Genomic DNA, 11,928 nt, shown 5'->3' on the forward strand with positions numbered 1-11,928 from the left:
CCATCACGGTTTTTGAGACCTCGGGCATTGACAAAGCATTGGATAAGAAGCGCACACGATGGAGAAAGCACGATGGCAGACCCCGGAGGTACTTATAGAGAGGACATCGGAAAGTCTAACTATAGAAGGCTAATAACAGAGATAGATCCAGGAAAAACGCCGAATACCGAAGAGGGGGGAAATGTTGCAGCAACCGCTGTCTATGTGAGTGAATTCTAGACGTATATTTATGGCCTCGATCTAATCTGATATCCTAGATGCCCTACTTCAGCTTCTCGACGTCTGATCCCAGCCAAGACAGTTCTGGGGTAAAGGGTACAAATATGACAAAGGAGCCGCGATTGAAAACTAGTGCAAGATCATTAGAAGAGGCATACGGAGAGTCACTCCATGGATCACCAACCCTTGATGAGTGGTACTATCATTTCGGAGAGGATGAAGGATCTAAAAGAGATCGCAATAATCGTAATGAAACGCAAGTGGTTTCAAAGTATCTTGAGACCATCAACACTGAGGATCATGGAGAAGGGCAAGGGAGCATTTCAATCTACGATTGGGATAAGAAACCTGCTCGAAGCTCTACAGTTTTACGGGTCAACCAGCTATGGATTTGGACCATCGCAGACAGTATGTTAAACTTCTCATAACCCCATGTTATCTGTCCTAATGACACTTTGTACAGAATGGCTTATAACGGCAACATCTCATCAACCTGAACCAAACTCTTCTACTCTAGAAGAGGATATTCTCAAGCAGTTTCGTCAACAAGGACAATCCGCTGGGAGTAGCATACAGCCAAGATGAGCCACTGATATGAGCAGGTTCATTGTTCAGCATTGTATCGGTTCATATGACAGACCTCCTCCGAGCGGCTGTCCAGTATCCATTGGCCAGGCATTTTCTCATCTTTTGAATCGTATTGTGAGTCGCGACCTGCGGAAAATGGCCTGATAACTGATAATGAGATAGGGTAGAGATGAATCAGCAATCTTTGAAGATTTTCGAAGACGAACTGCAAGTTGGCAACGCCGTACAAATGATAACAGACCGGAAAGGCGAAAGGATGTTGGCTCATCGGATACGAACAAAGCTACCACTGGTTTCCTCTCTCTCCATGAATCTAAGATGTCGCCAAATGAAGAGATAAGGGATGCAATTAGAAAAACAGAAAGTCTGTTCTGTCACATCAAGGACGTCCGTGATGAGCTCAACATACTTCGATCTGCCGCTCGATACCAAGAGAACGTTGAGAAAGGGCTGATACTGGGAGAAACTCAGACTTCGGAGCTCTTATCAAAAAGCGTTCTTAACGACATCAGAGAAATGGAAGTCGTTGCGGAGAGGATACAATTGGCTGTAAGCTTGTTTCGTACTCCTATGAGCTTTAACTCGGCGACTAATTAGGACACAGGTAAACACAACGCTATCGCTACAGCAGAGTGAAATTGTGAATTATCAAGCTACGCTAGCCACTTCGCAAGGGAAGACTGTCATGGCCTTTACATTCGCTACTGTCCTTTTTGTAAGACGACATTTATACCCATCAATACCATTACTCAACAAACTAATATCTGCATAGCTTCCACTATCGTTTCTTTCATCCCTGTTCGCGATGGACGTGGCGTCTTTTCAGCAAGCTCCTGCCTGGGCCTTTTACGTTATTTGTAAGAACGACGCGCGGTTTAGTCACGAAAATGCTAACAACGGACATCTTAGTCTTTGTCTCACTTGCAGTGTCTGTATTCCTTGTTTTCATTGCACTTCATTGGGATTTCATCATTTCAAGTATTGCCCGCAGCCTACTTGGTATCGTTGAGTCTATTGGCTCGACTTCATCTCCCCGCTCGACTGAAGGGATCTCTGGAGATGCTGGGGCGAGAGGGCCTATTGGAGGGTCTCACAAACACGATGATATCAGTCCTGTGTAGATGCAGCTTTAAACACGTGTCCTACTTAATCAGCTTGATATCATGTGTATACATCCGTTCCCTTAAAAAGATTCTAACAGTTGGCTGAGCATGTCATGACCGCGGGCGACACGGCGTCTACGCGCCGGAAATTGATAATACGCACTGGCTGGCTTCTGAGACAGTGCACGATAATTGGTGAGCCGTTGTTATGTAAGTATGCATGGCTTTCTCTTCCACCGAAACAATTGGTTGGTTATTTCCTGCGACGTCAGCCGCACAAGGCTGGCGCTTACGCAAAGCAAAGCAAGCGGAGAAATCACGCAGCTTCTTTGGTACTTGAAATAGTCTGTGATTAATCTCAATATTTGAGTAAAGCACTTAATTTCGAGATATCTCGTCATGGTACGGCTTGTTCCAGAAGCGATACTTCATTGCTGACATGGTGACGAGTAGCCACTCCGACAATTGTACCCAGACCCCGAAGCGGCTGAGAATCATGGCCCACCTGCTATGATAGAGTTCGTAAACAATGACTCGCTAGTATCAGTCCCACTAACTCTGTCAGCATTGTTGCTGTTCCTGGTCTTGGTCCTCCCACGGAAGGTGAGGCGAAACACGCATTCGACACGTGGAGAACTCCATCGGGCCAGAAGGGACGTTCGTGGCTGCAGCAAGATGTTCCAGACCATATTCCTTATTCTCGAATCTTTTTGTATCAGTACAACACGACTGCGGCATATGGTGGAGGCCTCGATGGCTTTCGTAGCAAGGCGGATAACCTACTTGAAGCTATTAATATTGAGAGAAGAGATTGTCTTAACAGACCAATCTTGCTACTTGGTCATAGCATCGGGGGCTTGCTGATCAAGCAAGCCCTGATTAACGCCCACAGTAATCGAGGCTACAGTGCCATAAAGGAAGCTACCACTGGCATAGTCTTTTTTGGAACACCGCATGAGATCGTCACTCAGAAACTTGGTGAAATAGGCGCGGCCATTGCCAGAGAACTGGGGCATGAGACCGGAGGTGATCTAGCTGTGTCACTGCAGACTGGCAGCGCCTTTTCCGAGCTCGAATCATGGAAGCATCAGGCGCTTGAGTATTACACTGTCTCCTCTTGGGGGTCAGCCGATACCGTAGGTTACCTAAACCCGATCTCATAGTATATGCTTACATCTTGCAATTTTAGATGGTCTCTCGCAACTCCGTTAACCATGGATTACCTGGCGATATTGCGAAGATTGTTGAATTAGACGCCAACCACAGAGGGATCTGCAAGTTTGGCAACTCCGATAAAGACCGGTACAACTTCAAGATCGTGGTTGAGAATATCAAGCACCTCTGCGAATTAGCGATCGAGAAGACCGAGTCGCAATACGATGGGTACCCAGATACATCCGGTGTTGAGACCCCCAGGACTTCAGGTTATGGCCATGATGAACATGATGACATATTGGAGGAGACTCATCGCGTCGCATTGAGTACGACTAATGATACGGAGTAAGTCTTTATGTCTGATGTTACTACTAAACGATCAGCCAAGTAACATTTATAGGCGGCTGGTCATGACACCCAGCGAAGAGAGCCAACTCCAAGACTATGAAGCAGTTGCTCAAGACTCTGTGAGGATGTCTTTCGACCACTCTGCTGCTAAAGACGTATCGAATCCTCCAGTATCAGACATGCGAGACCCCGGAATTGCAGAAATTGAGGGAATGCTGTCAGAGGCTCAAGACAAGCTGTATTCAAGAATACCCTTCGAGTTGCTCAATCTGTGAGTTACACCCCACGTGTCTCCTTTCACCCCTTCTGACGTCGTGTCCCGGAAGACCAGAGCCTGTGCTAAAAGGCATCCGGTCTCTAAACTATCAAAAGCCTACCAATGTGCAAGAAGCAGTACTTTCTGCCTTAATGCGGCATCCTCCCCGCAATGTAATCGCCAGTTACCCTCCAGGAACCGGCAGAACTACAGCACTAGCAATCGCTCTCCTATCACACACATTCTTTTTTTCAACCACTTTGCCCCAGGTATTGGTAATAGTGCCGACTCTGTTACTGGTGAGCCAGACGGAGAAGTACATCAAAGGGATGGGCAGGTTCTGCGAGGGACTTGTGACGGAGACTATCACTGCATCAAACAAACCAACCCAAAAGGTTGAGGCAAATGTGATCATTGCTACACCTGGCAGTCTTTGGGACTGCATTCGTTGCCGGCTGGTCGACACATCTCTAGTGAGGTTCCTTCTTATGGACGATGTCGATTATCTTGTGGATTTGCAAGGATTAGGTGACAGATGTATTCGAGTCGCCAGAGGGTTGCCGGAAGCCACCCAATTTCTACTGTTTTCGGATCTATCGACGCAAGCCTCAGCATTTATAAATGCGATGCTGCCCTCCAATACTTATGAGAAGCATGAGTTGAAGTCGGCCGAGCTTCATGCCTACAAGATCGTACACCTGTTCTTCAGATGTAGCGGGGACGCTGGGAAGCAGGAAAAGCTTGACATAATTTGCAACCTTCCTGGTGTCGTGGCTATAAGTACATTAATCATATACGTCGAGGTAAGTCATACAGCTCACTTTCTCACGGCCTACAATTGACTCATCACCCTGCAGAGGAGCCCTGATGCGCAGCGTATACATCATGTACTCGCAACTCAAGGCTACGCAGTAGCGAACTTATTCGATGCCGCTGACAGTGTCGAGATGGAAGAGATATTGGACAAGTTCAAGGCTGGGCAGGCCAAAGTTCTTATCACAAAGGACTGCAAGACCCGGGGCCTGGATCTTCCTTCTAGCTCCATGGTCATCAACTACGATATGCCGGATGATGACGGCTGTCGGTATCTTCGGCAGGTCAGTCGCGCAGGCAAAGCCGGTCGCTTGGGCTTTGCAGTGAACTTGATAAGCGACGAGAAGGAGATGGAGGATCTTCAGTCAATCGCGACATCTGGATGCTTCGATCTGCGTGAACTTCCAACGGGCGACTGGGATGCAGTTGAGAATTTCTTGAGAGGCTGTACTAAATCTCAGCGGTTCTAATGATACACAATCTCTGCATTCCGAAGAATTGTTTAAGCCGGATCTTCTATAATTTATGATAGTATTTATCTACAGCTTGTAAATAAATACTTTAATTAGAGTTGATTCTTCAGAGACATGAGTTCACAGCTCTAGCGCGACCCATTTTCACACTGGCCTATCAACGCTGTGACACCAGCAGCCAAGGTCTAAAATTACTGAGCTATTGATTCACCTGTGCATCCGTGATTGGCTGCATCGGAGATTTGCTGCCATTGGAGAACCGCCAAGTGAATGCACAGCCTCACGTGAATCAGGTTTTGCTGACGCGCGAGGCCTCACAAATTCTGCTTATCTGGATTCCCTCTAAAAATCTCGAAGGCCCAGGTCTCTTGGCAATTCTTCACACTCGCTTGCAATTGACTAAACCAATTCTGGAGTTATGGGCGGCTCAGATGAAGAACAGGAGAAGGAGAAAGAGCGCAAGAGGGATATAGTGGGAGACTTTCTGTATGCGTCATTTATTCGTCAGCAGCGCCTCGATCTGCTCCGCGATGCTTCCCGCTAGACCCTAGTCCGACCACTGACGTTTTCTCTTATAGGAAAAAGAACTTGAATAAAGGTGAAATAGCATTGAAGCATGCAGTGGGTCTCGGGAGCCAGCCCAATGTCGTCCCTGTAACTGAACCCGTTGTCGATGGACCACGTCGTCCTGTCGAGGTTGGATGGCATCCTGTCGGCGGATTTGCCGGAAAGTGGTTTGCGGAGGAGACAGGACTGGGAAAGATGATCACGGAGAAGATCAACAAGTATCCTGATCCGACGCAGCATTGGGCTGTTCTCGTTGGTGACTATGCTCATCAACTATGGATGGTGAGTTTGATCATTAGTCGCGCGGAATGAGATGATGCTCATGGAGAACAGGATGAGAACTTTGATGTTATCTATACGAATGCAAAGATTGAGCGAGACGAGTGGCGGACATTCCCGGTTGGAGAGACGCGTTTTAATGATGATGCGTTAAGGCGAGCTGGTGAGTATACACATCCAGCTCCTGGGGGGGATGACTTGCTGATATTGAGAACATAGGCGAATCAGTGATCCAAAGCATCAGGGAGAGACAGCCCACCTACAACCTCATAACCAACAATTGCCAGACGTACGTCCTCCAACTCCTCGACGCCATTAAGGTTGGCGTGAATAAAGAGTTCGGCACTACCCTGGCTGTCTACGAGAGAGTCTTTGGACCTGGCAAGATCAAGGATCTCTTCGAAGCCGAGGAGAAGCCAGAGGATCAGCAACAGCACCAGATTGAGCAGGGAGGAGAGCCTGGAGCCGATGCAGGAACGCAACAACCGATGCATCCGGGCAGATCGGATACAGTCAACCTTGCACAGGATGTCATGAACCAGAATACCAATCAGCTTGATACCGAAAGGGAGATGGAGAGGCATGAGGGTGAGAAGGACGAGAAGGAGAAGAAGAAGAAAGGGTTCTTCTCGCGGTTTAAACGAAGCAATAGTTAGCTTAGTATATGCCCTGCGAGGGTTGGCGTTGTAGATAAGATTTTAATATACCACTTTGAATCCCATTCTACAGTTCCTCCTGTGATATCAACCGGGGCTCGTGTAAAAGTCAAATCGGTGCACGTCAGATTATCTGCTTGTCTTGATATCTACTAACCCTTCCAGATAAACGGCACAAGGCATTCTCGTAGTGGTGGTCCTGGAACTAGGTCGTTATCTGGCATTGCGGCCTGTCAATTAAATATTTACAGTTCATCTAATCACCAATAACTTCAGCTTTACTCTTGTCGGGGCGAGTAACTATAGTGTTTAATGCCTGTCCCGATGTAGGCGGAGGCTAATAAAGCACAGAGGAATAGAGGCTAGGGGAGAAAGAAAAACTTAAGACCTTGACCTTAAGTAATAAGAGTATTTAGATAAATTTAACCTAAACTTAGAGAGCTTTTTATAAAGTTTATTTTAATACCTTATACTTAGGTTTAGTATCTTCTTGCTTCCTAAGGAGAGGGTAACTTGATATTGGGGTAGATTAAATATAAACTGATAAACATCCCTTATAGAGATAAAAGTTAGAGAGGGATCTAATCTTTTATCAGCTCCCATGTTCTACTTCTTCTGAATCAACATCTCCTGGGTAATGCGATCGAGAATCTCCTCATCACTGTACGCCTCCTGGTTCATGTCATTCCACGCCTTGAGGAGCACCGCATCGTCCAGCTCAAAGTACCTGCTGCGCTGAACCACAGCAAGGTTGCCGTCCTGAGACGGGTCAGCCATGAAGTAGGCGACGCACTTAGCTACAGCCTCTGCGGGCTGCACCACAATTCCGAGCTTGTCTGCAAGAGGCCTGACTGGCTTGAGGATAGGGGTCTCGGTCCAAGACGGCGCAATCGTGTTGACTCGGATGCCGAGCTTGTTTGCCTTGAAGGCCGCGTTGATGGCTCGCCCAAAGCCAACGATGCCATGCTTGGATGCGGAATAGTCAATTGCTCTCTCGCGCTGTAGGGCGCTGGTGGAGGCCGTGAAGGTGATGGTGCCGAACTCTGGCTGCCTCTTCATGTAGTGGATGGCGAGAGTGCCCGTATTGACGTTTCCCTTGAAGGTGATGTCGTAGGTTCTGGTGGAAGGCTCAAGCAGATCGCCGTTCTCGTCGACAGCGTCGGAGAAGTAATCAGCGGTGGGGCCGATGCCAGCGTTGGCAAGAACATGGTCAATACGGCCGTACTTCTCGTAGGTCGTCTTGAACAGGTTGACCAGATCCTTCCAGACGCTAATGTCGGTCTTGAGAAAGGTAAAGTCCCCCTTGAGGTCATCTTCAAGAGGAGGCTGAATATCACCGCCGACTACAGAGGCCCCGAGGTCGAGGAGGAGTTTGACGGTAGCGAGACCAATGCCTGATGAACACCCCAGAAGTTGATGTTAGAGGTAAATGAGAGTATATGATAGAAGACGATGTTGCATACCGGTGACGATGACGGACTTGCCCTTGACGGCAGCCATGTCTTCATCCTTGAAAGTGAATTCGGCGGCCATGATTGTAGATGAGTTGGTTGGTTCGGTGTAAGTGTAAGTAGTAGAGTAAGGAGAGTTTAGTGAAGTGCAAGGAATTGTCTGGATTGATTGAGACTTGTTTGAATAAATAAATGCCGAGGAAAACTCATATTTATATATATTTTCTTGTTCATACTCAATATCTACACTTCTAGTACAAAGCATGAGGCTCAAGCTGAAGAGGTGGCCGAACATGGTTAGAGTTTCGGGGCCATCTGCTTAATTCCGTGGACCTGCATATTCCGCATAGCCCTTCCAGTCCGTGACCCCGTGGTAATCCGCAGGGTCCACGCGAGCTTCAATGCGGAGTCGACTCATTCAATCCTCGACCATTAATGTCCCCAAGAAAGATAAGGCTGACATCATACAGCTTCTCAACCCGAGATCAAATAACCACGAGGGATATTTCACGACTTCCATATTAGGTCATATTCTGATGCTCTAAATGCTGCTTTGCTTTGATGACCACGATCGATTGACAGGTTGGCGACTCACAAGAACCGCACCATTACTCTTTCTCGCTTCTGCTGCAACATGAGCTTCTCATAATAGCGCGTATTCTCCCCGCCATGTCTACCGTTAAGAAAACGGGTCTTAGTAGTTACCTCAGTGAAGACGAACTCGAATCAACGGCGGTCTTCGGGGGATATCAGGGCCCTTTGACTCTTTGTGGTTACTTCGTCCCGGAAACTTCACCGTATTCCAGTGATCTTGATAATGCCATCAGGATGACATGAGTATTCCATGTTGGCTCTGCATGAGGCAATTGATCCCGAGGGATGAAGCGCTTTTGCCGATATGAGGGAATCCAGATCATTTCCAAGACCATAGAATTCCATGTCGAAATCGAGTTTCAGGAGAGGGGGCTCGTGGACATTACCTTACCCAAGCTTCTCATAAAGACTTAGCAGCTCTAAGAGAGCTTGGAGATACTCACAATGTTAGCTAATAACCAAATGAGGCTATCACATTGGTAGCCTTCTGCCACCTCCAAAGGTCTTCCAGAAGGAGGCTATTTCAACTCTAGAGGCATATGCTGGTCTTTGATTACAACGCCAAGTGTCGTCTATAGGCGCGTATGTACGTTTCTCTTCTCCCAACAAGGCATTTAACGCATACACACAATATCTGATTCTTGGTCTCCAACTTGCCCATCCCCAATGATCTGATAACGCCTTCTTTTTCGCATCTTACCGCTTGGCTTCGGTACCGAGAAAGCAAGCGATGTCTTGGCAATCAAAGGTCTGGAGTAGAGGCAGTGATGTTTTTGCGGATACGAGGTCACGGGGGATCAGTTTATTGCCGTCGCATCCGCTCTGGCCAATTGAATATTATCCTTTAATGGCGCATGTTGGTTTGAAGCGTGTGCGATTACTGTCAGCTTGAGGCATTTCTCAAGCTGAACCAATTGTCCTGCCCAAAGCGGATAGCTGTTTGCTCGAGTCAGCATGGTTGAGATATCTCCGACGCCTGGCTACAGTAGCTCTCAGACGGTTTCGTCATATGGGCGTATTATTGATATAAAACATCAACATCTATTTGTCAAAGTCAAGGCAATTTACTCATCTTCCCATTTCACAATTTAAAAAAAGTTTGTGCATAAAACAGTCTCTTCCAAAATGAGTCAAACCAGTCTCGTCGAATCGAGTTCTTCCGGAGAAGCTCCTCGTAATGCATTGTCGCTCCGACTGGAGGCACCTCTCTTCTCCCAGACATCCATTTCTCCCACCAAACAGTCTTTCAACATTCAGGGCCGCTATGTATACGAGACAGAAACCAGCCCAGCCACGCCAAGCTTATCACATCTCCAGTCGCAATACCCAAGCCGGTAATCCATGGCAGTTGCAAATCTGCCGCCTTCTACCCAGTGAAGTTCGTCGCCTTGGTGAAGCTACAGGAAACGATGCTTTCATCAGATACGACGATGATCTGACACTCTACTCTGGGGAAAAGATGAACATACCTTTTAGTTTCGCCGCCGGTCTTGGCCCCACGCCGCTCATTGTTATCAGAGGGCAGAAGAGAGGCACTATCCAGGGAAGCATCGTGATGGAGAAATCTGGCCGGTCTTGCAAGTTCTACCACATGATTCCCATCAAGCGCGCCTTGACCAAGGCGGAAGAGGACAAGATGCAGGCTCTTATGCAGAAACGTGGATATCGCGACTCAGATGATTGGAAGAAGAAGCTTCTGTTGACGGTGCAGGAGAACTCGGCCAATGTGACGGAGTGGATAGATGAGTACGGGACGGTTGTTGCGGTTGTGAGAGATGATAAGCTGATGTTTTCGGGCGAGACGCAGACGGAGAAGAAGGATCTCGTTGTTGCGTGCTGGGCCTGCAAGCAATTTGTACTGGAAAAGACTGCATAGACACATAGTCATCGGCCGAACCTTGGAGCGGTAGAGGCATGTGTCTAGCTCAATCCTACGCCGTGATATAAGTCCCTCAGCGATAGGTCCAACTTCAGACAAAAGGTCTAGCTCACAACTTAGGACATGTGAGGTTGGTGCTGTTTGCGTCAACCAGGAGAACTGCCACGAAAGGAAGAAGGAGAAGGACAAGATTGATACTTCATCGAGATATGCCATATTATCATAACCATGCTATTAAACTAAGAGCCTAGTCACTAGACGCTGCCCATATAGATCTTCCCTCTATACCGTCTGTAACCTTATATGCAAAAACCACTCCATCTATGCGCCGATTCTATTTTTACAAACTCCACGATTACCAAGCAAGGTCCTTGGCTATTTTACTACATGAGAGACCAGAGCAGGAAGAGTAGAGACTCTCATCTTGCTCAGTCTTGGTAGCAGACTTGTCAAGAATCTGCTGAGCGGGCCGAATCTCACGACCGGCAACACCCTCGAGCTTGCGGTGGTGCTCGACTAGTTGATACACTTGGTTCTGGAACTGGAGAGGGGTTTGGTCAACTAGGACGCCGGCGCGGAGGTTCTTCTCGGCGGGGGCTTCTTGCTCGCTGGCTGTTTGCTGGAGAATCTCTTCGACTTTCTTGAAGTCGGACTCGCTGGCGTTCTTGTGGCGGTAGACTTCATATTGTAGTTGGGACTTTGTGGCTGATGTAGGGACACATCGCAAGAGGAAGAAGAAATGAGGACTGAGACGGTTAGTCATTGCTCGTTGAAATTTAGTTGGTGGGGAACTTACGAGATGGTCATGGAGGCGTTGGGGAAGAAGAAGTCGTTGACAACAGATTTCTTCTCAGCGGTGTTTTCAAAGTTATCGATGTTGCTACCAGTGCAAGACTTGTCGGCCAATGTCTTCCAGTTGAAGCTGCTAGTGTCTTGCTTGACGTGATCAAACTTGTAGTCGTCAAAGTTGAAAGATCCGTGGTTCGCTGTCTGGCTAAGCTCCTCACTCCATGGGTTCTCAGGCACGGCCTTGGCGTCCATGTTGATCCAGACGAAGCCCTTGGCATCGACGTGAGTGTGAAGAGGGAAGAGGCCGTTCTTGGAGCGATCAAAACCGGGGAGGTCCTGATACAGAGGAGCCTTGGCAAGCTGACCGTTCATACCGTAAGACCAACCGTGATACTTGCAGGACAAGACGTTGTTCTGGCCATTATCCTTGACAACGACGGGAAAAGCACGGTGACGACAGATGTTATGAAAGCCCCTGATGGTACCCTCTGCATTTCGAATGAGGAAGAAGTCAAAGCCAGCTTCAGCGTATCGGACCCAGGCGCCGGTCTGGTCGAAGCGCATCTTGTGAGTGAGCAGGATCCATTTCTTGGAGAAGATGGCTCTTCGCTCAAGTTCGTAGATGTCGTCTGACTTGTACCATGTTGAGGGGTGGGGTTGAGTGATGGGTGCAGCAGCGGGGATGGCTCTTGAGATAAGGTTTTCCTTTGTCGGTCTAGATAGTGTCTTCACGACGAGGGCGATGGCAGCTGCTATGG

The 11,928-nt window shown here is 47.9% G+C and overlaps 3 protein-coding genes across 3 annotated transcripts; 2 read left to right on the top strand and 1 right to left on the bottom strand.

Annotated features, from left to right (window-relative positions):
* Window positions 1-72: 72 nt before the first annotated feature.
* Window positions 73-6,457, top strand: FTJAE_7483 (pppde peptidase; the record flags this gene model as incomplete). The annotated part of the gene is made up of 17 exons (XM_037354205.1): window positions 73-88; window positions 146-204; window positions 258-627; window positions 683-784; window positions 881-921; window positions 970-1,356; window positions 1,412-1,522; window positions 1,580-1,664; window positions 1,717-1,924; window positions 2,452-3,046; window positions 3,100-3,410; window positions 3,466-3,684; window positions 4,379-4,472; window positions 4,527-4,929; window positions 5,563-5,804; window positions 5,856-5,964; window positions 6,021-6,457. The coding sequence occupies 17 exons, from the start codon at window positions 73-75 to the stop codon at window positions 6,455-6,457; spliced, it is 3,789 nt and encodes a 1,262-aa protein (XP_037205450.1).
* A 606-nt stretch (window positions 6,458-7,063) lies between these two features.
* Window positions 7,064-7,990, bottom strand: FTJAE_7484 (levodione reductase; the record flags this gene model as incomplete). The annotated part of the gene is made up of 2 exons (XM_037354206.1): window positions 7,064-7,851; window positions 7,921-7,990. The coding sequence occupies 2 exons, from the start codon at window positions 7,988-7,990 to the stop codon at window positions 7,064-7,066; spliced, it is 858 nt and encodes a 285-aa protein (XP_037205451.1).
* Window positions 7,991-9,766: 1,776 nt separating this feature from the next.
* Window positions 9,767-10,378, top strand: FTJAE_7485 (uncharacterized protein; the record flags this gene model as incomplete). The annotated part of the gene is made up of 1 exon (XM_037354207.1): window positions 9,767-10,378. The coding sequence occupies one exon, from the start codon at window positions 9,767-9,769 to the stop codon at window positions 10,376-10,378; it is 612 nt and encodes a 203-aa protein (XP_037205452.1).
* Window positions 10,379-11,928: the final 1,550 nt, after the last annotated feature.

This window comes from Fusarium tjaetaba (genome assembly GCF_013396195.1).
Source record: "Fusarium tjaetaba strain NRRL 66243 chromosome Unknown NRRL66243_c0000152, whole genome shotgun sequence".
Classification (NCBI taxonomy): domain Eukaryota; kingdom Fungi; phylum Ascomycota; class Sordariomycetes; order Hypocreales; family Nectriaceae; genus Fusarium; species Fusarium tjaetaba.